This window comes from Xyrauchen texanus, chromosome 13, assembly GCF_025860055.1.
Source record: "Xyrauchen texanus isolate HMW12.3.18 chromosome 13, RBS_HiC_50CHRs, whole genome shotgun sequence".
NCBI lineage: Eukaryota > Metazoa > Chordata > Actinopteri > Cypriniformes > Catostomidae > Xyrauchen > Xyrauchen texanus.
In genome coordinates this window covers 6,458,183-6,485,095 of record NC_068288.1, presented here as the reverse complement: position 1 = coordinate 6,485,095, position 26,913 = coordinate 6,458,183, and the positions used below count along the sequence as shown (strand labels likewise).

Genomic DNA, 26,913 nt, shown 5'->3' with positions numbered 1-26,913 from the left:
AAGTTTACGTGTTCTTTCGGTTCTGTTTTGGCAGATTCCCCAAAATAGCCATCGAAGCTCAGTCGAGTCAAAGATTTTTCAGAGGCGCAAAGTTCTGATTCCAAAAATAGACTTTTATTTAGAGTAACAAAGCCAAGGTGGTCCATGGAGCATCTGAAATTACACTTCAGAATCATCACTTTTTTATACAGTTTCTGTTCCCCCTTAAATCTTTGAGTTAGGGCCTCTTCATCCAATAAAATCATCTTTTGCCTTCTCCCTTCTAGCTGGTCAGCCTGAACCAACAACTTGCTTCAATAGTGGCAAAAGCATGACTGTTTCATTTTATGCATAAAACACACTAATCGCTTCATATGGTTACATATTTTATATTTACTAACAATCATTACTTGCTGCATTAATTTGATTAGTATATTAAATTATTTCCCTTATTGCAGTCGTTGGTTACACACATTCATGCATGATGGGAAATGTGTACACACCCACATACATCTCGTTTCATCTCGTTTCTAGAACGAATTAACGCACATGTATCCTCTGCCTCTTTCAGGCAGGTACCAGACAGTGCCTGGCTCTGTTCTAATTAAAGTCATTAGATCATCCCTTTAGTATCAATACACACATTTTTCTGGGTCATTCACAGGAAGGGTCATACACAGAGATACAGAAAGTGGCTGTAATTCTCCATCAAGCTGGATTTTTCCATTGATTTGCACTTTGATTATTAAACTGAGTGAATGATCATTAAATCAATAAATTATTGATTAAATATCTAACATATTGAATAATATTCATAATGCAGTTATTCATATAAAATTGATAACACTGTAATTTTTAGATAATTGCATATTGCATAAATTTTAATTCAATTATTAACTGAATGATTAAATAAAATATTCCATAGTTCCCACCTCCTCCTTGCCCATCCCTTACCAATTACACTGGTGCCGAAACCCTGGAAGGAGGAAGGGATGGAAAGCGAGTCCTCGCCGCTGCCGTCCACTGGGGGATGGAAGAGTTGGAGGACTCGCTGCTGTCCGCCCAGGAAGAGTGGCTGTCGTCTGCCAGTTTTATGTTGTTTTAAGGTTAATTTATGTCATTAAAGTTTACGTTCTGTTCTGTCGGTTCCCGCATCCTCCTCACCCATCCCTTACCCATTACAAATGTATAACTATTAGGTGATATTATTGAATTCTTCAATCTGAACTTTTCATCATCAAAATAAATATTATCATCCAACTCTAACATATCTAAATATATATATATATATATATATATATATATATATATATATATATATATATATATATATTTTATAACCTTCAAGGTTAATACCTTACAATGTATTTAGTTAAAATGTTTTTTTATAAGAGTAGCAAGTTTAACTACTTAAAGTTATAAGTGGCTTTTAGCTTGGGAATCTAGAGTTTCAAAGAAGCTTCCCGAAACTATGACTAATATTTTTTTTTTATATTTCATTACCCATATTGAAGTGGCCTGATACAACTAGGAAACCTACAGAATTGCAAAAATATTTGGTTCTGGGGGGGGTCACAATAACAATTTTTTTTTAAATGTCTTCAAAAATGTTCAACTGTGTGTTCCGATTCACCGCCAAAACATCTACATCCAAAGCATCAATAGGATAAATTATTTTAAACTAGGCAATTTTAATTAATTTCTCCACATATGTGTTTGTTTTCAAATTATTGCTACTTATGAATATTTATATTTTATCATGTAGTTGTAATTATGTGTAAATTACAGTGGTGTGTTTTTTTTTGTTTTAAAGGATCATAATCTGATGCTGTACATTTTCTTCATTACTGACTTCAAATCCACCATACATACTATGGTTCACTGCACAGAGAAAGTCTTTATGAATATAAACTTTTGTTTCTTGCTGACACTTAAACTAAGGTTTAACAATATGGTTTCCATATTAATGATAAGCTGGACTTTCATTATTGACCATTAGAGAGTGAATGTGTCAATCTCTTGCAAAATCACATTGAGCAGAAAAGGAATTGGAAATAGAGTACTGTGCAGTAGTTTTAGGCACTTGTGAAAATTGTTGCATAGTGAGGATGTCTTCAAAAATAATGCCAACAATAGTTTTCTTTTATCATTTAATGTCATACAAAGTCCAATAAACATTAAAAAAGCTCATTCAATATTTGGAGTGACAAAATTTTCCTTCAAAACAGCATCAATTCTCCTAGGTACACCTGGACACAGTTATTTCTAGGTTTTCGGCAGATCGGTTGTTTCAAGATTCTTGGAGAACAGTTCTATCTATTTAGTCTGTCTCAATTGCTTCATATAATTCCAGACTGAATGATGTTGAGATCCTTGCTCTGTGGGGGCCATGCCATCTGTTGTAGGACTCCTTGTTCTATTCAATTAAATTTGCAAATGGAATTTTGAAATCTTAAATTGATATTTCCTACTGAAACAATAAAAGACGAATTTATAGAATAACCACAACATATCACAAGATAACCACATATATATACATTATATATATGTATATATATTAGGGCTGTCAATCGATTGCAATTTTTTATCAAATTAATTACATGGTGTCCCGATTAATTAATCGCAATTAATCGCATATACAAATATTTGCTGAAGAAGCCCCGCATATAACAAAAATGTTATATATAATGATGAAATAACAATACATAGTTATCGCTAATTATGAATATATACAGTATATATATTATATACTGAAACCTAATGGGTCTGTTCGGGAATTCCTTCGCTGAATTCTCAGACCAGAGGGCTAGGGAGAAAAGACATCCAGAGAGCTCAAGTTTAGTGGAGTCACCTGGGAGAAAATGCGCACTTGTTCACCTCAGTGGTGGGGAAAGGCGCCAGCGCAAGTGGTACACCGGGTCTGTCGACCCATGTTACCGAGTTCTACATGCTCGGGCCTGAAAAATCACGGGACGAAACTGACTCAATCCGGAGATTGTAGAATCTCGCAAAGGTACTGGGTGTCACCCAGCCCGCTGCTCTACAGATGTATGCTAGAGAGGCACAGTTGGCCAGTGCCCACGAGGATGCCACACTTCTTGTAGAGTGTGCACGGACCCGCAAGGGGGTGGGCTCTGCCTGGGTCTGATAGGCCAATGCGATGGCATCGACTACCCAGTGGGCAAACCTCTGTTTGGAGACAGTGTTCCCTTTCTGCTGTCAACCAAAGCAAACAATGAGCTGCTCAGAGAGTCTAAAGCTATGTGTGAGGTCCAAATAGGTACACAAAGCATGTACCAGACACAGAAACGATAAGGATGGGTCTGCCTCCTCCCGGGGCAGCACATGCAGGTTCACTACCTGGTGCGTGTAAGGGGTCATAGGAACCTTGGGCACATAGACCGTTCGAGGTCTTAAGATAATATGAGCACTCTACCACATCCAGGAACTACACAGGGGCAGAAGGGCATCTTTATAAAGACACGTCCTGAAAAGGACGTTCAACGCTGCTGTGTAATGCTCTTTTAGAGGAAAATACTCTTTTAGAGAAAATCACTCTTTTAAACTCTTTTAAGTTTGCGCTGTCGACGCGCCCAGGGGCAAACTGAGAAAGGAAACAGAGAAGGAGAAAGCCGCTGATGTGCGCTGTAGATCCAACAGACACATTTCCCCGCATTTATACCCGTTTGTCCAGGGGCGGGACATGCAAATTCTGTCTGCCAACTTCTCATTGGCCTTTTTTCATAGATCAGAGGTATATTCGGCGCTCAAGAGAGACCCCTAGTGTCGCTTCTTCGACACAACGTCGAAGTAAGCGACAGACGGGGAACTCCATACATGCATGTATTTATTTTATTCTGCAAAATATGTATTTGTATGTATGACTCTTGTGAATGTAATTTATCAGCATTTTTTGTGAAATTTTATATTTACCCAAATAATTCTCAATCAATGAACAAAACTGGGAGCTCGCTTGAGCAATACATGTTCTCAAGTCTCTAAACAGCACACAAGAGAGTGCCGGAAAGCAGGTGTCGCAAAACTCTTTTGGTTCTTTAAGGGGACACTTACAATTTATGAAATGTCTCTACTTGGCTTCATTCTCCCATGCTAAAATTAATTGTCCCCGATAACTTAATACATACTGTATGTTCACTTCTTTAACAGCTTCTCTAAAGAACGCATTACCCAGGCTCGTTAACACCAGAGAGAAGTCTTCAGGACTGAGTAAAACAGCATTTCATGCTGATTTTGGCTCGTTAAAAGGGTTCAAGTGTATGCCAGCACTGGCTCTTTTAGTTCTTCTTGGTGCTAGAACAGGCTTTTTCATCTCTGGTTCAGACACTTTAGGACATGTGTCATTGCTAGACTCACTCTCTCTGGTACCGAACCTTGTTGTTCAATGTTCCCTGTAATCAGTACAAGTTTACTTGTGAGGATGTCAGTGGCTGACACAGGTTTTTCACTCTTGCAGACTAGGATATGTGACCTCTTATAACACAAAATCAGGATTAGAATGCACCACCTCAACCTGTTCAGAAACAGATTATCCCCTCGATTTTGATCTTGTGGGAGAATGGGGTTCAGTCACCTTTGGCTCAGGAACAGAGTTCACACAAGGGTGAGAGTCAACTCTGTTTATAGGACCACCCTCAAGGGGCTCAATCCATCTTTGCTCACTTTCACCAAGCTTGGCCATTTTTAGATGGCACAGAGTGGTGTTATCTGTTTCAACCACAAACTTGGAATCCAGTAGGTAACCATGGAATTTTTCAGAGATAGCCCACTTCAGGGCCAGTAGCTCAAGCTTCATGGTCCTGTCATTTATGTCCTCACTTTCTGCTTTATGTAGTCTCCAACAGGCATATAACTCTCCAACACTTACCCTGCTGCTGCAGACTGCATCCAGGTCTTCACTGCTTGTATCAGTCTCCAATGTGAAAGGAAGATTTAAATCTGCATACCCTAACACAGGAGCAGAAGCAAGCTTCTCCTTCAGCAGCTCAAACGCCAATTGGCACTCTGATGACCACAGAGCACTAAACTCTCTCTTTGTGGCACCACACTGCTTGATACACAGGCTCAATAGATCATGGAGGGGGCCGCCAATTCTAGAAAAACCCTCAATTAAAACGTATGTAGTAACTACAGAACCCTAAGAATGAGTGTAATTTCTTAACTGTACTAGGAATTTTCCATTGCTTGACAACTTAAACTTAACCTGGATCAGTGCCATTACCTCAAGCTGAGATCTGATGACCCAAGAAAATGACTTCTTGCTGCAGGAAATTACACTTTTCAGGTTTAAATTTAAGACCTGTTACTTTTAGTCTGATAAAGACTACTTCCAGTCTCTTCAAGTGCTCAGGGAAAGTAGGCGAGTACAATAGTATGTCAACAAGGTACACTAGCATGATTTGAAAAATTAGATCACCCATGTAAGCCTGCATAAGATGCTGAAACTTCGAAGATCCATTTCAAACCCCAAAGGGCATCCGAGAATATTCAATGATCACAAATGGAGTCATAAATGCAATCTTATGCCTGTCTCACTCATGGACAGCAACCTGATGATATTGCTAAATAAATGGAAGAAAATAACTGTAATCCTTATAGTGCATCAAAGCTTTCATCTACAGTATCCTAGGCAGAGGAAACACATCTCACTTGATCTTTAAGTTCAGCTGCCTGTAATCGATACAAAGCTTGAGACTGTCATTAGTTCTCCTAACTAGCACGATAGGTGAAGCATAAACACTAGTGCTTTCTTGGCTTTCATGCACAACACGAGAGAATCCTGGAAAGCAGGTGTCGCAAAACTCCAGTTCTTAAAGGAACCACATCCAATTTATGTCTAGAGACTTGGCTAGCAACAAAATACATCACTTTAAAAAATGTCTTGCTATTTACCTATTGGTTTACATAATTTTTTCTGCTCATGAAGCCTAAATGACAATTTTTAATGCTTGTCATTACATGTTAATGAACAATTATGAAGACAAAGATGATAACTCATGCACAATAATACCACTAATGTGTATTTAAGAAAGTAAATACCTGAAAGTTGGATTTCATTTTGACTTTAAAAAAGATTTTATTTACCATAAATGGAGCAAATTTCAAATATTTTGCAAAGATTGAGACCTGTGTAGATATGTGTGCAAAACAGTTATGCTAAGGTTGTGCACTGTTTGTGAAAACAATAAATAATGTATACAAATATGAATTACATATGAATATTTTGACAAGGTGGCCAAGATTGCTAAAACTGATTCCAGATATTTCATTAGATCATGCTATCTTGAAAAATGTGTCAAAATGTAACATTGTATCAGCAAACTTTCTTCATTTAAATGCATTGATTTCTTCATTTAAATGCATTGATTGATGATCAATGCATTTAAATGCATTGATCATCTTTTACACCCCATAATAAAGGGATTTTTATTTTATTTTATGTATTAAGTTTGTTTTGCGTTTGCTATTTATTTTTGCTTTAAATGTACTTTTACGAATGTGTAATATGTTTCAATAGCATTGATATCAAGGCTACGTGGGTTAGCACACTAAATCTACACTGTCAATAACATGTTCATGCACATTTACTGCAACAAAACAGTAAAATTACATGTGCTCAAACGAAAATGATAATGAAAATAATGTACTGATTCAAAATAAATAAATAAATATTGGACTTGTTCCTAGAAATCTTAAGAATTTTTTTCTTGAATTTGCAATTTGCTTATTTATTAATTTTTCAATTTGATACTGGTGTGAAATGTGTCTTTTTGGCAAGTTTTCAGATAAATTCAACCATGTTCTGTTCTCCTTTGTCTAATGTTTTTTTTTTTCTCTCCAAGCTGTCTGTATCAAAGGCTAGCAATCAAACCAAGACATGAGCCTTTTCAAAGTGAAGTGTCTTTCATTCACGTATCATGGCAAACCAGCTGCACTTTGATTTAATTTAATATACAAATCCACCTGTGCAATTGAATTTGTTACACAGAAGACCTGTTGCATGTCCTTTATATAAATCAGGCTTCATCAGCATGATGCCATTAGTGTCTCTCCATTATGTAAGATATAAGACATTTCCACCCTGATCCTCACATCAGTATGCACGACTTGCCTCTTGTCTTTCTAACACGGCAGGCAAGACTCAGCAGAATAGATTCATCTGCTAATTCTGTGCAGTTCTTTTCACAAACTTCTGCTCTAAATAACAACCTCAGGAGATGTTAAGGCCACAATTTATTTATTAATTTTTTTAAAAATGTTTTTACAAATCAGTTACTAATTCTATAACAGATTTCGTAGTCTTCCTGTTTCCCTCAAAGGAAATATTTTTACTGTTGTGCTAAAATACATTGTTATCCTCTGTCACATACATAATGTACAGAAAAGGTGACATTTTGTAAGAATATCCTGGGTGTTCTTTTACATAAAATGAATGTACATAGGGACTGGAGCTGTCAAAATCCAAAATGTCATAAAAAAATATTTTTTTATGAAAAACAATAAAGTATTATAAAAGTTTTCCATACAACTTATGTGCTATATTCCAAGTTTTCTGAAGACTTTCAATAGCTTTGTGTGAAAAGACCATAATAAAAGTTGTTAAACACTGAAAATATGGCTTGAATTTTGGATGATGTCAGATAACTTAGAATAAAGTGTAAAATTCTTATGGATTACTTTTATGATACTTTAATTGTACTTTTTTGTTATTTTGGAGCTTGACAGCCCTAGTCCCCATTCACTTTTATTGTTTGGAAAAGAGCAGCTAAGATATTTTTAAATATTTTACCTTTTGTGTTTTATTAAGCAATGTTTTAAACACAATAAAAACCTGAGTAGCTTATAATAAAAATAAACTGAAACACACATACACACACAGCACATGCCTGGGGCAATTATGCTATGAAAATAATTCAGCTCAACTTAATTCAGCTTAACTTTAAGTCACTCTTAAACCCATCTTTAAATTATCTCAAATTAGCAGAGTTTAGTCATTTCCATTAATGCTATTAAAAGAAGGCAGTTCCCGTACTGGAATAAGCTGATTCATTACATAGACCAGGACATAATTGCAATGCTAATGCTTAATATGAAGACACTGAGGGATGCTGGGTAAACAATAAGGCTGCCTGATTATGCATAGTCTTCTTAGGTATAGCTACATTCACTGTCTAGATGATGACAGAATATGAATATAAAGACACTGGCAGTTAAACACTGGCGATACAGAGCAGCCCATTTTAGTATATTACAAAAGTAATCTTCCATCATAGACAATGACGTGAGACGTATCATATGAATCAATTGTCTGCATCTAGAAGTGTGAAGATGGGTTTCCCAGAAACATACAAAAAAATTATGAATGCTTTAAATTATAAATGTTTTTGTAGTTACATGTTAACCGTTTTATAGAAACTTAAAAGAACATTCTGGGTAAGATGCAAGTTATGCTCAACTGATTGCATTTGTGACAATGTTGATTTCGAAAAAAAAAAATAAAAATAAAAATAGTAATAATCTCGTTCCTCCTTTTCATTAAAAAAGCACAAAGCTGGTTTACATTAAGGCACTTACAATGGAAGTGTTTTTGGCCAATCTGTAAACTTTAAAATACTCACGTATCAAACACATTGCCACAAGTCATAAACATTATGTGTGTTAAGATGGTTTTAGTGTGATTTTTTCTGAGGGATTCGGAGTATCAAATTTAACTAACTTCCTTGCCATGACGATGCGGTTAACCCTAAAACGACAAAAAAAATGACACTTCATTAATTTTTGATAAAGCTAAAAGAAGACAAGCTTTAACAGAAGAGATTTGGAATACTATTTAAAGCTTCGGATTTTTTGTACTGACACCCTCAAAAAATGTGCCCCATTCAATTCCATTATAAGTGCCTCACTGTAGCCATGATTTTTTTGTCTTAAAGGGCTGGATGAGTCGAAATTATATTTGTGGAAATCACTATGATGCCACAAATGCTGTCAATTGAGCTTGACTTTTATTAAACTCAGAATATTCCTTTAACCCTAGCACTACCCCTTCACTAAAACACTTAATAGACTGATTAATGTACAGCAAGTTACAATATACTATTATATAGCATGTATTAGCAGTTTAGATACACTAGATACTTGAGTCAGTAATGCTTCCCCTTCTGCTAAACCTATGCATTTCTTAACAATATATATATATATATATATATATATATATATATATATATATATATATATATATATATATATATATATGTATGCAGCCTCAGCTTTCTGTTCTTGGCTGATAGAAATGGAACCCGGCGTGGTATTCTGCTGTTGTAGCCCATTCGCCTCAAGGTTCGACGTGCATTCTGACAGGCTATTCTGGTCACTGCAATTGTACAGATTGGTTATTTAGTTACCGTAGCCTTTCTGTCTGCTCAAACCAGTCTGGGCATTCTCCGTTGACCTCTCTCATCAACAATCTGTTTCCATCCACAGAACTGACGCTCACTGGATGTGTTTTTGGTACCATTCTGAGTTAACTGTAGAGAGTGCTGTGTGTGAAAATCCCAACAGTTACAGAAATACACAAACCAGCCTGACTGGCACCAACAATAATGCCACAGTCAAAACTACTGAGATCACATTTTTCCCCATTCTGATGGTTGATGTGAAATTTAATTATAAATTAAATTATTGCCGTATCTGAATGATTTTATGCATTGCACTGCTGCCACACGATTGGCTGATTATCTGATAAGTATTAGTACAGCTGTTCCTAATAAAGTGTTTGGTTAGTGTAAAACAGGCAGATATATTTAATCACAATAATATATTTCAAAATATAGCAAAAAGCAGTACAATTGAAGTTTAAACAACGATGTGTCACTAAAATTGTAAAATGCGTATAATCAAATGTATTAAAAAATTATTATATAAAATTAAATTAACGCAAACTAGAAGCATTTTTCTAGTGGTTTCAGACTTTTGGGCCCCAAAAAGGTATGTTTGAAGACAAATTCACTTAATTCAAAGGTTTTACAGTTTCCCTGCTAATCAGTTAATTAATGGATTTTATATGTTCTGTGGATTTCAAAAGATATTGTGCTTTAATAAATCAATCCAAAAATTGATTGTCACACAGGAAGCACTAAAACACCCTGTCTAATTATTAGCATATGAAGGTGTTAAAGGCCCTTTATTTCCCAGGTGCTCCTCTGGTGTCTTGTCTAGGGGGATTTTATGGAAATCTCTTATCTCCAGTAAGACTTTCAGGTGTTCATAAGGCTTTCTGTTATAAAGTATATAATCCCTAAAGCTGTGACAATTACCACTAATTCCATTTTAATTCAGTGGGAAGGTGAAGTGACAGTGAACATTTTATAGCTCTGGAGCTGAAAATGTAATTTGATTTCAATTATTATTTTGATGGTTAATGCTATATCTTGATGACACAGTCAAAGTTTCTAGGGTGGCAGCAAAATTATAATTTGCAGATTTCACCAATACACCAATGCTGTTAAAATGTAAAAACCTTTTGGTTTAAAAAGGAATATTATATCCAAAAATTAAGATGTTGTCATTGTTCACTCGCCCCATTGTTTTGACCCCATATGATTTTCATTCTTATGTCAAACACAAAAGAAGTTAAAGGAATAGTTCGCTCATAAATTAAAATTCTCATAATTTACTCACCCTCAAACAGGTGCACTCGATGACGGTTAATTTCCCACAATCCACCACGAGGAAGACGTACGAGCTGGGAGTTTACGGCTTCCTTCACTCCTGCAATATTTTATTTCATGCTGATTGTAGTAAATAACTTTTTGACAAATCATTACTGGAATAAAATAACATAATAACATATAGAGAGACAAAACATACAGATACATTTTGAAATGTACTCTTTATTTGATCAAATGTGTTTACTCTTTAATATGAACACAGATTATATATTAAAAATGACAAACAGACTGAAGATTTGTTGTATAAATATATTATTTAATAAGAATAACAAATAAGGCCCAAGTATTTAAAAATATCAAATGTGGCGTTTCTGCATCAGCCCTAGAGCTCCGACACTCTCGTCTGAATTCACTAATTTCGTTCACTTACTGCTGAGATATAGTGCACTAACAGCCATTCACTATATAGGAAATAGTGAATGAGTGAACGATTGTGGACACAGCCACTCTCGTTGCGACGATTGCCCTGTGAACATTACATGTGCGTGCCCGCGCACCTCGCTGTAAACGCGCAGAAATGCTGTCTGTTCGAGCTACAGAACGATCAGGCGAATGGCAGTAGTACATTTAACTTGGATGTTTACACGGCTTTATACAGTTAATCCGCCTGAAGTAGCTGCCATAGTTAATAGTACCCCCATGAGGGTGTGGAGTAAATGCATAAATACTGCTTATGACATGCGGGACAAAGCACACTGATATATTGCTGCACTGATTTAAAAATGAACACATAAAAACTGATGTCATAAGTGCCAAGTTACAGAATCACCTTGAAATGACCATCTCATTAAACAGACAAGACCCACGTTAGAATTAGAGCCAAAATGTACCTCAACGTGCTGCCTGAAGTTGGAGCTGTGACTTTAATCTTGAAATATCAGCTTGTCTTGGTGTTAAAAGAAGGTATTGCATGACGGTATCTATTATTACACACTGTGTGGAGCGAAGAAAGTGTTTCACTTTGAAGAGTTTGATGCTACTGCACTGATGACTTGAGTGACAGTCTCATCACTCAAGTGTGAGCGTCTCATCGCCCGCAGCTGTGAACGTCCCCTCTCATAAAAGTCCCATTCAATAATCTCTCAATAAATTATACATCAATTCAAATTAAACCCAGTAATGTAACGACAGTAACGCCACACATTGTAAACAAGTAAAAGTAAAAAAAATCATTAGAAATTTACTTCAGTGTGAGTAAAAAGTACCCACTTTTAACCTACTCTAAAAGTAAAATTTTCCACAAAATGTTACTCAAGTAAATGTAACGGAGTAAATGCCACGAGTTACTACCCACCTCTGACTCTTTGGCTATTATGAATAAAACTATGCCACATTTATAAAAATAGACTATTGAGACAGGCTCATTTTGTTTATGATACTCTAACATATAAGATAATATACAGTTTTACAACATGAATGCTGCTCAGATTGCATAATTTGTTGAAGAACGATGACGAAGAGTAATTCTTTCAGGCGAGATCTCATGTAAACAATGGAGACTAGATCAATATTTCTCAGATTTATAATTTTTATGGACAAAAAGTGCTTTTGGATGTTTTTAAATGAACACTTGTCATGGACAATTGACCCAAGTGTGGCAAACTAGATTGATCTGGCGATCGCGTTTTCATAACAAAGGTATGAAGTCCCGTTTTGATATTGCATGTTTTCATTTGTACTCCTGCCACAAATAACTAAAATCCTGTTTCTGGAGCATTGCTATTGTGAAACAGATCAAATATCAATGTTGAAGCCTTAGACCTTTAAAAGATGTATAATTTGTTAACATTAATTACATTTTATAGACTAAATTATATATTAAATGTAAGCAGAGTGACGTCACCACCACCTGCAGGGGAATTGCGTATCAACAGGTTAATGATTCTTTATGCGTTTTTTGGAGCGTCAAATTTTGGCACCCATTCACTTGCATTGTATAGACCTATAGAACTGAAATAATGAGATATGAGAGCTACGATGGAGGGAGAAAAAATGAATAATAAGATCAGTATGGCTTTATAAGACTTGAAATATAACGCACATGTTGTGTGGATGCTTTTTTTTGTCATATTCTGAGCTTGGCAGAATTAATCGGTTTCAACTTCAATGGAAAAGAGCAGCTCGGACATTGTGCCCAACACCTCAGTTTCTCTGAAAAAATAAAAAAGGTACAGGTTTTTTGGAGCTACACAAGAGTAAGAAAAATTACAAAAGTTGTATATATGGGTTATTCCTTTAAATCTTTTTTTTCTTCTTCTTTGTGTTGTGACACTTGTAGATCCATCCAAGAATTATCCAAACTTGGATCCAGAATCTCATTCTTCCAATCCTTATTCATTTGATATCTTTTGATCTCCGGATTTGTTTCAGTGAGTCATGTTTTTGCAAAGTTGTGTATTGCATGTCATAATCTTTGGACTGGCCAACAGAACCTTTTTTATTTCCACAGCTTTTTAATCAGAGAATCAGTAATCGCAGCCTCTCCAGATAAGTGAAAGATGTTTTAGTCATCTCAAGGTGCTGGTCTGTAATTCAAGGATCCATCGACTGAAATGCTGAAATACTCTTGTTGTTCCCCACTTGAATAAAAATACTAAAGATGACGGAATTTACATTCACATTAATGTATTTGGCTAACGCTTTTATCCAGAGTTACTTATAGTGCATTCAAGGCACATTATGCACTTTCAGTATGTGTGTTCCTTGACAATCAAACTCATTTTAAAGTAAATGTTTTGGTTATATATGTGATTTAAAGGAATGTTGTGGGTTCCGTACAAGTTAACCTCTATTGATGGCAAAAAATACTTGTCACTTAGTTTGTAAACACATACAAAAATCAGGTTAATGCATTTAATATTCTTCATGCTAATACTACTGTACCTTATATAGCATTGTTGAGTCACAACAGATGCTTGACAACTGTACATGAAAGATAGACCTCCATTCTATTGTGGAGTTGATTTGCTTTTATTCGTTACTTTTCCATTTTTTTTTTAGAACAGACAGAAAAAAGTCAGAAAAAATCTAACAGAAAGAGACTGGTGTGTAAATCTCTCGTGGCAAGTTATGGACCTCCAGAGATCAAATGGGTTAACCCATCCCAGCTACATCCATCTGCCCAGTAATAGGAAGTCTCTCCATCCTTAAACAAGTTTTATCCCACCAAATCCTAAACACACAAACACTTTAAGGTAGGTGAATAAGAGAAAATATATCCATCATTATGTTTGAGTGACAGAGAGAGGTTATGTCTCAAAAAATGATGAGCTGCCTTATTAGACAGCATTCTTTTTCTTTTTGTTTTGCTTTTTGAACAGATAATAACTAAATAAGCCAAGAGAAGCCATTGTTTTCTGTGATTTTTTTTTTTTTTTAACCATGGGAAAGGTGTGTGATTAGATTATATAGTATACTGTACATATTATATTATATACATAATATAGATATAAATAATGTTTATTTTCAAACTGTAAGTTGTATATGATTGCCAATCAACATAGCAATTTGGTGTAATAATACATATTATGCAGTCACGTTGTAGTTGATTTATTGTCATTTTCCAAGGGCTGCAAACACAGCTCATCCAATTATCCAAAGTTTGAAAGTAAAAAAAATATACAGTATATGTAACGACTAACCAGTTCACAAGATGGGCAAGGAGGAAGCTGGGACCGGCTTGACACAACACGTAGACATTTATTTTTCATTTAAACATAACATAAAACATCTCTACGTGCTGCTTCCCCACAGACATGTCGAACACACAAGCAAATAGCTTCATACATCTCTCTTTCCCTGTCTGCTGCTGTCTCCTCTCCTTAAATACTCCCACCACCCGCACTGGAACGCAAGACCGGTGTGGCACACAGGCAGAACTCATTCACCACTTATCTTCACGGCCTCGCTCTGCCAGATGCCGCTCGGCCCCGTCCTGCTCGCCACAAATAAATAAAAGGTCAAACCATTTATCAGTGTGTCTAACTAGGGTGCTACAAAATGCTGTCTAGGCATTTATAGGTAGGCAGCTGACTTGGTTTAGAGATACAGTAACATTTCCTTTTGAAAAAAAAACAAACATTTATGCTCATAACTTTAATTCAAACTGAAACTGAAGCTGATATGTTATATTAGATTCTGTTGTGACATATTTGGATTATGGCTCACAGTGGATCTTCAGAAAAAAGATAAAAAGCTGGAAAATAACCAATAAGAACCGCCATTTTAACAGGTGAGCCATTTTGGCATGTTTGCACATCCACAGGATGAACTTAAGCTGCTCTACATAAACACACTCCCTTGTGGAAACCAAAAATGTTTTTGTAATGCTTTACCTCATGCCCTAATACCTGCTTTGTCACAAATCTGGCTCATATGCTTTTAGTATGTATTTGGGTGTGAGATGACGGACAGACGGAAAGATAGATTGGTTTAAGTTTTTTAAAAACAGCCTTCTAACTCTGTGAATTCACATAGTTCTGTTGTGTTGAATGTGTTGTATTGTTAGTGAAGCTTTCTTAGTGCAACAGGAATGGTAAATTATAAATCCATTTTTTAAGAAACAAGTAAGTACATAAAGACAACATTTTTAATACAGTTATTGTATGCTTTTATTAATCTCTCAAAACATAGGTTTGCAAAACCTGTCTTGCTTATGATGGTTTCAAGATGGTTTATGATGGTTTCTCTGCACTTGTTGTACATGTTACCTTATGGATTCAGTGTATCCTAAAAGGCTGGAAACACTGCAGGTGATTTTAACTTCTGCGTTTAATTACCTCCCTTGACAAGCTCAGAGTGCAGCCTCTGTTTAACCTGTGTCTTCTTACTCTAATACACTCATGCATAAAACACAAAGCAAGAGAAGTTTCAGCACAGACAGAATAAAATTTACATGATCTGAAATCTCTTCTGAGTAATTAACAGAAATGTACATGCCGCTATGTAGCATCTTACAATTATCTAAGGACATTTTTGAGTGTGAACTATTCTTCATAAATTAAACTTTTATTACATAGAACTTTTATAAAAATGTTGTCATGGCTAATGAGTTAAAATCACTAACATTATCCTAAAATCACTGATTCAATAATGGTCAAAGAAACACTAAGTCTATAATATATCTATAAACACAATCAACAGACACCATAGTTTAGCCGGAAGCTTTGCTTGTTCATCTGCCATGCATTTTATTTTTTATTTTATTTGTAATTATACATTTTTCATGGCATTTGCTCTTTTTTTGTTAGATAGAAGACGTGTCAATATGCTGTTGCCTGAGAGTTTCAATAACTCCTGATGGACTGTTCAATAGCATATTTTTGCGAAAAAATATTTATTTTATCTCAAGAAAAATTACTAAATTATTAAACATATTTTCCAGCTGGGGGGCCTCCGTTCCTATAAAAATGCAATTATTTTTTATCTTAATGTGAATCTGGTTATCATAACTGTAAACATACAGATCCCAGAAGGCCATTTGAGCAGAAACACTGTGTTTGGGCTATGCTACATACTGCGTTAATTAGTCCCATTAGTTATTCTCAGATTTGAATTGGTGCACTGGTGTAGATTACATACAGTATTAAGTTTAAGGGTTTTATTTATGCCTACCTTAAGGCTGGCTACTCATTTCAATAAATTTGTAAAGGAATACGTGGCCATAAATTAAGAACGTGTGAATGAGAGTAAATAAGCATATGCCCTTGTACACAACAGGAACAAAAGCCTCAGGATTTTTTTTTTACATGCCCTCATTTTTCACCCTCTCCCTGACTCTTAAGGCCATTTTTTACTTCCGGTTTGAATATACAGCATAGACTCTAAGCGGTGGTTTGCATTTATAGTTCTGAGTTGGTGTTTCTGTGAACAAATTACTACTCACTTGACCAACACAAAATAGGTGTTGTTTTAAAGTACAGAAGCTGGGCTTTATAACACACATGGGCAATATTATCTCTCAATGCATGCTTTTTTAATTTGCTGATCAATTTAAAATGTTACGTTTTCATAAATTGTTAAATATGACTAATGTACACAGTGCATGTCAAAATTATGATCAAAACATAATACAGTTCGGAAAGGTTTCGAGCAGAATGCAATCATTTTGTTTCACTCACAGACCAAGAATTTCTTGAGTATAAAGTCATGGAAGCAGAGTTTTTAAGTTGTAAACAGTTGTGGCTTGTGTCACTTATTCACTTGTGAAACTTAATGAAGCCTATAACAGAATATAAAAACTGCAGGTGCTCCCGATTAAAACAATTATCAGATATCATATTAATCATCCCGGTGGAGGGAATCTGGTTACAAAGCAGACCAGTCGCAGCTGTTGTGGTGTGCACAGACATGACCTGTAGTTACACTTTTACACAGTGACCTTTTTTTGTTGATGTGCCTTTAAGACTTCTATGTAAACACCTTCATTACATATGAAATGAGACTAAAACATTCGACTGAAATGATCAGGGACTGAAAATAAACTTGAGTTGTTTCATTGGGATTATTCAGAAGGATATGTAGAGTGGCTGGTGATCCACACAGTCAGGAACAGCACAAGATTTGGTAGATTTTTCCACGTTTTACAGTTTTCCTTAGTTATTAAAACAATATACCTCATATATAACATTATATCATAATATATTTCAGAGAAGAGAAGCGTGAACATTTTACGAAAGATAGAAAGTCAAACGAGTTTAAATGTATTCTACAGGTTTTGAGTAAATTATGACAGATTTTTCAGTTACTGGGATCTCTTAGTGTTATGTTTTTGCTCTTTTGTGTCTCTTGTTTTTGGCCACAGTATGACTTTCATACAACCAAGAAAATGCGATATATATGTTCATAAGGTGGTGTAGTGGACTAAAGCGCATAACTGTTAATCAGAAGGTCGCTGGTTTGATCCCCACAGCCACCACCATTGTGTCCTTGAGCAAGGCACTTAACTCCATGTTGCTCCGGGGGGATTGTCCCTGTAATAAGTGCACGGTAAGTTGCTTTGGATAAAAGCGTCTGCCAAATGCATAAATGTAAATGTAAGAGCAGTACTTGCTCATTGTTTTATGCCCTATTGATATCACACATAGTTTCAAGAGTGACTTGTTCAGTCCCTCGGCCCTGTCCCACAAGAACTGAATACAATTCTGCAACTTTTAGACTTTTCCCAACCAAATCTCTATTGGCCTCCCTTTTTGTTACTCATGGGCCCAGTGAAGGCCTGGTGTGCATCCAAAATTGTTCTCACAAAGCCATATGAATAGTAAATGGGAATATTTCTTTGACTTCTTGTGGTGTGATATTAATTTGCTTCCCCCTGCACTTCCAAGGCAATTAGCTTTGAAGCTTTTCAGAAGCTATTCTTGCCCAAGTCGATAGCTAGTGTGGAGAATAAGAATTTAAGCAGGTCCGCTGGGGGAGGCTAGATAAACATATCAACAGAAGGACGAGAATGGAGTCAGGGGTGAAAGGAGGGGAAAAATAGAGCAAAATAAATTTAATTACTCCAACTGTTCGCCTGTATGCTTGGCCTTCATTACAGGGCATCAGTTTCATGCTAAATTCACTTCCTAGCAATTTGCCTCTGAGCCAAACCGCAAGCACAAGTCAGTGTAAACAAAAACTCTATTGACAACTTGAGCAAAATGCCACAGCGGAAAACATGGTGAACAAGCTGAGAGAGCTGAATGGGTATCCAGTAATATATTCAGCTTGCACTAACTTAACTTAAATAGTTTACAGATCACTGCTAAACAGATAGTCACTGAAAATAAATGTAGATATAGGAACTGCTGACATTGTTATTTTGTGTGTAATGGCTATTTTGGTGCTTGTCAAAGCGTAACAACATTTATGTGAGATTAAGAAGCTGAGTAGTATGTCATACACAAAGGTGAGGTAACAATTGCTGTAAACATGATTTTAACATTTTCTATGCGATCTGATATTACACTCACCAGTAGAATCTATGTGATTACAAATATATTTGAGATTTTATGCAATGCAACTGGATATTGGGGCATATTGTAGTATCCAGGGGAAAGAAAAATCGCAAATTAAATCTCATTAATAAGACAATGATTTCTCACAGAGAGTGTAAGATTATCCACAAACAAAGCCATCAAATGAACACATCACATTCCACAGATCAGACAGATCTCCCACTGAGCCATTAGAGAGTCATAAAAACAAATCTGTGGCACCTAAATTGATGAAGGAGACTGTCTCTCCCATGCCTGCTTAATTTCAAACTAGGGTTTGTAATGACAGAGCTGACAAATAAAGAAGAACCTTCTTTGTTCCACAAACTGAAACCCTTGCATGACTTTCTGAACTTCCACACAGAGCTAAAGCAGGTTTTATTTGAAAAGTTTCCTTGTGAGATCCTCATTCCAGTCTCAGTACTTGTGATTTAACCCTATATAATATACACCATACCTAGCCTTGCTAGATAATTCTGAAAATGACTCAATGACCTGTGATCACTTGTATAACTGACAAATAAATTATTATAGCTGATGTACCTTTTAAAATATGTGTAGTGATTGGTAATCACTTATAAATGACAAATAGATGATTATAATCTTTAATATGGTATGATTAATCTCATTCTACTAAGAATGGTAACTATTCAACTGGATATTATACCCCGGCAATCAGGTTTCTACGTGTAATGTATTATCCATGTTGTAAAACCAATTAATTAACCAGTATGATTTGTAACCAGGAATTTTCATGTTTTGTTACTTACATGTATAATATTCATGAAAGACTGTCATATTTAGAATTTAAATGCTTGCTTGTTTAGGTAGAGAATGTTGATGACAATGAATGTCATGTATCTTGTACTGTTGTCAAGATATAAAAGTTCATGATTAAACATGCACTATTTTTGAGCGGGAGTTTGTAAATCAACTTTGGGAAATGGACAGACCAGTCGAACATGTGACTCTGAAAAGCCACTTCTGATTGGCTCAGGACACCTTTGGGGTCTGGCCAATTTCAGTTCAAATCTTTCCTACCCAAGGAAGAACCTCCTCTTCTTCTGAACTTCCATGCCATATAGATTCAGAAAGATTCAGGACACACAAAGTCCAGGAAGCCTCTAACTCTTCACTCACCCAATGGGAGTCACGAGTCCTCCTAGTAGAAGGCCTCACTTCATCCAGACAATAACTATCCGTGATCATATCAGTCCAAGACATAGACGGAACAAACTTTCTACAAATGCCACGCAAGTACAACTCCAGACTTTTGCTCAAAGTGGTGGTGTATTAGTTAAACACTTTGGTTAATCCGATTGCAAATCGATTTAGACTCAAAGAAGGATAAATCTTTCTTAAGGCATTTGTCAACAGACTCCATAAAGTTTATTTCCCTGTATTGATCAATCTGTCACTTTTATCACCAACCTGTTTCATGTTGCATGTGTTAGATTTGTTTTATGTTTAGAATAGCAATAAAGTTTGTCTGTATTCAAAGATAATTTGACTGGTTTATTTTGATAAATAATCTCATCACTGTTTTTAAAAGATTTCACTTAAAAGCTGTACCTAAATATTCTTTATTAAACATAATTCCTTACAATATAAATTACAACGAGACATTATATTACGATTTTAATGGTGGAGAATTTTATTCAGACAAATAATCAAGTTATTTGTTATTTATCTAATGTATAATGGTTGTCGAACGTGACTAATCAACTTTGAAACATTATACATTTTCTTAAATAATAATGTAGAATAATGACAGTTTAATTTAATTTCTAGCTCACACATACAGTTCCTACATATTTCCTACAAGTGCAATGATATTAAAAGGAGAGCCAACTGAGGTAACACTTTATAATAACTACAGGGCATAGAGTATTTGTAAAGCATTAGTTTATAGTTAGTTGATCATGTACTAAATATTGTTCCTACATTATTAATACATTAATAAATATCATCAATATGTAATTTGTTTATATATACTTTTTCAATTTATTATTGTTCATATATATCACATATACTTTAATATTTAATTTTCATATGCTCATATATATGTTCATATACAGTAAAGCAGTTTGATAATGGTAAGTTTAATAATTAATTAATAGATAATCATACCTATCTGATCTATTTTAGTTGATGCAAACCAGTGGTATATATATATATATATATATATATATATATATATATATATATATATATATATACTATGCTACGCTTGCATATGCTTGATTAGTGTGTTTATTTTTTAAGAACACTCATTAAGCAATTAATGCCAAATTAATGTTGTAATAAAGCACTGACTAAATGTTAGATAAGTTAATGTGTGACATGATCTAAAGTGAGAATGGTAACACTTTATTTTACAGTGTGTGTTACACATATTAAATGTTATTATTATTAATTACTATAGTAATCACAATAACAATATGTAAGTACAAGCAGCTGTGCAACACAATTACACAGGAAGTTCATTAGTAATAGTCTGTAATTACCCATGTTAATACAGAGTAACATGAACATTGTAAAAAAAAGTGTCACCGTGAGGTCTATATATGCCTAATTTACCATTTATTAATGATATATTACTTTGATGAAGGGCCTGGGTAGCTCAGGAAGCTGACAACTATCCCAGGAGTCACATGTTCGAATCCAGGGTGTGCTGAGTGACTCCAGCCAGGTCCCTAAGCAACCAAATTGGCCCAGTTGCTAGGGAGGGTAGAGTCACAAGGGGTAACCTCCTCGTGGTCGCTATAATGTGGTTCGCACTCAGTGGATGCCACCATGACAACTTACATTGCACTGGGCAGATTGGGCATTCCAAATTGGGGAGAAATTGATCTATTACTCTGAAAAGTTTGTCAAAAATGTTAGTAGTATACAGTACTATAATTATAGTAAAGGTATGTTATTATAGGAATACAGTTATTATAATATTAGAAGAGATCTCAACAATGTCATAGGCTGTGCTCAGATTTGCCATAATACCAAAGTCTACAATCACAAGTTAGAGAATTATGTAAAAAATAATCCACATGAAACTTTCTAATCAAGATGCTTAAATTAAACAAAATAGAACTCAAAGTCTCTTGAACTCTGCAAGAGTAATACAATTTTCCTCTGGGACATTTTGATGACCACAAAGATGCACCAAAAGATATGCTATATGAACCTACTATTAATAATTCCCATTTTAAAATACATTGAAATCCTACAAGGAACAGAAAAAGGCACAAACATGCATGAATTTAAAACATTTATTGCAGTAGCAGTATATCTGTAGAGCAGTAACAAGGAGTAACTGTTTAAATATCTATGATGGAAAACGTCCCCACAACCAACAAACATACTCACACCACCCTTGTCTCTTTTCATATCTTTTTTTATATAAATTTTTGTACTTTAAATATTGTGATAAAACATAAAGGTGCTATACAAAGTGAATGACCTCACATCATTATAAACCAATAATTATAAATTGAATGAAAAGCAGGTGAAACTAAGTCATTATAAAGCTATTTTGTCCTTTAAGCATGCGGTTTCATCGTTTGAACTGGCTGGCATGCCATGTGACAAGAATAAAAGAACGGCCTAAACATTTAAAGGAACAAATAAGTTAAACTAAACTCTCAGTCTTTAAATTATGCACATGGTCATTTGGACCATGTTCTGTTTTTTATTTTATTTTATTGTTTTATCCTTTTCTGAGTTTGGACAGTTTGTTTTTTATATTTTATATTTTTTTGTCCGGAATGACTGTGTATACTGGCACCTGACAAACATTTAATGTGTTCGGCACTCAGCAACTAGGGAATGCAGTTTCATTGCCACTGACAGTTTTTCGTAAAACCTTCTGGATCGGTACAATACGTAGTATATATCATGGAGACACAGACATGAAAAATACACACACTTCTCTTCATGAAAACCGTGGGCATACAGGATATATCATGAAAAAAAAAAGTTATTTGAGTTTGCAAGTACTACTCTCAATTAAAGCACAATTTCAATGAAACATGTACAATAATGACATATATAAATTAGAGGTTGAGAATTTACAAATATATTGCTGTTGAATTGTAACATCATTTTTTGTTTTTTGTTCTTTCTTTTTGAGGAAAAGACATCAAGCTTTCTGTGTCAGCGAGTAGAAATTGAGCAATTACATCAATAATACAAAATAGCTTTGAAAAAATAAGTTCGCCAGATTTTCGCATTAGTAAATGCATTTGTAAATGCAAAAAAACTTGGAAATTGTGCAATGTCATGACTGATTGACAAGATAATCTGCAAATCATCTGTTGTTTTTCTGTCATGGGGGTGTGGGTGTGTTTATGTGTGTGTGTGTGTGTGTGTGTGTGTGTGTGTGTGTGTGTGTGTGTGTGTGCGTGTGCGTGTTTTTGTGATTTACGAGGACAATTTTGTAAGTTACAAATTAGTAATTACAAGGTTATTATGCTATAAATGTGATTTATGAGGACATTTGTAGTGTCCCCATAATTCAAATCGCTTAAAAATCATACTAAACAATGTTTTATTGAAAATGTAAAAATGCAGAAAGTTTTCTGTGAGGGTTAGGTTTAGGGGTAGTGTTAGGTTTAGAGGATAGAATATAAAGTTTGTACAGTATAAAAACCATTATATCTATGGAAAGTCCCCATAAAACATGGAAACACAACATGTGTGTGTGTGTGTGTGTGTGTGTGTGTGTGTGTGTGTGTGTGTGTGTGTGTGTGTGTGTGTGTGTGTGTGTGTGTGTGACTTTATGGGGGAAATTCACTGAGAATATATTGGGCCTGCTATTTCCACGAGTTGTCTGCATTGTTTTAGCGCAGGGTTCACAACAAAAAAGTAGTTAACATTTTAAAAATGCTATAAAAAAATCAGTAGAAGAGGATGCAGCAGACTACTGCAATCAGGCATACTTTACTAGAACATTTACAGCGGTGGAGCTGTAATCCAGGCACATAAATCAACTATTTAAAATGGAGAAATAGCACACAACTACATCGCATATCTGGATATATGCCGTGATATAACACTCTTCTTTATCATTTAATAATATTTTATTGCCGCGATTACTAGAAAATGTAAAACATCCCTTTTGTTTGCCACAGGTGATAATAGTGCTACGTTAACTGCATACATTTTCATAACAAGGAGACATGTTGGCATTGAAAATAATGGCAATTACTTAATTTAAATACTCAAGTTGCAGTGCTTCTCCAGGGCATTTAGTGTCTGCTTAAACTAGATAGCGTGGTTCACAAATAAGTCCTGAACAACAGTGGAAATAGCATGCTCTAAAGTGACGCAACTGCTTAGTGAATTTGCCCCACTGTGTGTTTTCATGTATGTTTGCTTTCCAACTCTAGACTGTGGTCCCCTGATCCAGAAGACAAATGTAAATGACAAAAGTCCCAATAAAAACAATGTCTCCTGCATGATGAATGATAATAGACAACTGTCATGATCACGGATCTATTCCATGACATTATTACAAGTACATAAAATCGGTTAGTATTAAGTCATATTTACAAACACTTCAACGATGACAGACTAAACAAGATTTCCACTAACAGTGTTATTAGAACAATGCTTTCTCAATTGACAATTCAATTTTTCTCAGATGGTGTAGATTAATATAGTTCCCAAAACAGCTCAAAAACAACCACGTCACATTATTTGTATTTACTGATCAGCTGTTATATTGTTTTTCTTTTTTCCCCCTTTTTTAAGAACTGTGATACATAGAGTACAGTTTTGTTTATCTCAAACTTTTTTTTGCCGTCTCTGTTCAAGACGACGTATACAGTATCATTTTAACGTGAGTTTGAAGAAAACTATGGTGGTTTTAGGGCAGCTATAATTCAGCGCAAAAAAATCTCAGCAGAAGTGGCCATCGGCAAGTTGGATTGGCATAGTATACTGTTCAGCATAAGCAATAAAGTCTACGGTCTACTCCATACACGTGACTATCACACCGCATTAGCATCAATCTAAGTAAAAGAGAAAAAACTGTTAGGACCAAATGAACTAAAGCTCTCCAAAGTTGCTTGGGTGATCGTAAAGAAGAGACAAACAAAAAAAAAAGCTCTTAAAGCTGCTGTTCTTTTAGATTGTCTGGGCCAGAGACGGGCTGGTATGATTTCAGGCTGGCTAATGGGATGTCGGCCATGTGACCGCCGCCACCACTGCCAAAATGTCCTTCCGAGCTTCCAAAGGTCTTCCTATCCGCAAATTGCTCCTGGCTTCCACGCTCGCCTTTCCAGCTACGGTTCAGGGTGTGGCCATTGAGTAATCTCTCTTTGGCCCACTCCTTCTGGTTGTTGAAAGAGGAAACGGGCGACTTGGGTGAAGGGTACGATGTCAGGCTTGGTGGCATCCAGCAGTTGTCGGAGTGTCCCAACACCAGACACTCTTGGGTGCACATCTCCGTAGCCTCCACTAAGCCTCTTGGTCCTAAAGGTCCATCTGTGGAAACAAAGGGGAAAAAAATATGTAAAACTATATGACTAGTTCATAACTTTCATAGCACAGACCATTGACACTGTGTGATGTGATGAATAGCATAGCGAGAAAAGGGCCGGGAATAGGTCTTAGTCAGGATAGACACCATATTTACTCTGTGATAAACGTACAGTCCATTCAATAGACTGTTCTGTTTTAAAGACCCCATGAAATCAAAATTGGAGTTTTTTGTCTTTTAATCCATATATAATATATTTTAAACAACATAATGTACTGTATATACTAGTGCACTCCTACAAGTTGACAAAGTAAACTTTCAGCAGATATATACATTCAAATTATTTATACATGACACAGATTTTCATCCAATTTTTCCATGGCATTTAGCACATCCATAAACTTGATTGCATGTGGTTCGTACACTAAAATATATATATTTTTTTTGGCTCAACAACAACAGTATTAAGATAAATAGCTTATTTTCGTAATTTTTGTTTTACTTAAAATGCATTAATGTGTGCACCACAACAATTTAAATAACAGGATGAACTCAATGAAATGCTAAAAATGAACAAATAATTATGAGCAGTGTCTCATTATTAAGCAAACCTTACTTCAATTTTAATGTATTTTAATACAAATACGCAAGAAGGATTGAGAACGCCATTTTGAGAAGCTCTGTGATGACGGTGGAATCTTTATCAGGAATATCAAGAATATCAAGTTTGCATGTATAAGTATTACATACAGTAAATACAGCGAGTTTGAATGTGTTTTTGAGTGTTTCTGTGCATCGTGTTTGCATGTGCTTAATAATGCGCGTCAACTTTTCACATACGCACAAAACATTTATGATTTAATCCATTGACTCAGCAAGTAAGTTTGAAAATTTCTTAAGTGTTGCATATGTACATGCTCCGTGTATTTCACAAGTGATCATCCATCGAGTGACATTAACGCGTGAGTATTTTCTAAGTATATGTGCATCCATGGGGTTGCTGTCATGCTTGTGAATTAATGTGTAATTTCTCTGTTTGTTTGTTTGTTTGTTTGTTTTTCTTTCTACTTTTAGTGCCTGATGATTTGGATGAACACTGGTTGCAGACTGTTATGATGTGCTCAACTGTGCCATATTAAAAGGAATGGGTAAATACAATGTAGGCTCAATTGCTCGCATTTTAGTATAATGTTGATTACCACAAACATCTCCGCTTGACAAGCTATCACTGTTACACTTAAAATGGAAGTCAATGGGGCCAATTCATAAACTTTAAAATACTCAAAAGTATAGTCAAAAGATATAAACAATATGCATGTTAACAAGATATTAGTGTGATAACATCAATTTCTAACCTTTTTGGTTGTAGTTATATCCAGTATTACAACTTGATTGTCATGCTGTATTATTAATCTGTTTAGTGATAATAACATATTAACAAATATAATGTTTACATTTAATGTCAATACTTTTGAAACAGTGTGTACTTTAACGTTTATTGACAGGCAACATTAACTTCCATTGTGCATGAATTACTGTAACCACAAAGATTTAATCTGTTGTCATTTATCTTTGAGATATTTCCCATACTGATCATGTTGCACATTGCTATTCTTTTAAAAAATAATGAACATTTTAATGTTTTAAAAGTATTTATGGTGTTTATTTCAGTACTTGTTCTGGATGATTGCAAAGAGAAGACCAGTTTATTTGTAGGTTTTAAGAAATATCA

General features: G+C 35.2%; 1 protein-coding gene across 1 annotated transcript in view; it reads right to left on the bottom strand.

Moving 5' to 3' along the window:
* Positions 1 to 21,979: 21,979 nt before the first annotated feature.
* Positions 21,980 to 26,913, bottom strand: part of LOC127653827 (protocadherin-9-like) — a 516,284-nt gene continuing 511,350 nt past the window's right edge. The window contains exon 4 of the mRNA XM_052140608.1: positions 21,980 to 25,186. Within this exon, the coding sequence (XP_051996568.1) occupies positions 24,810 to 25,186 (377 nt within the window). The 3' untranslated portion in view covers positions 21,980 to 24,809. The remainder of the gene's footprint in view (positions 25,187 to 26,913) is intronic.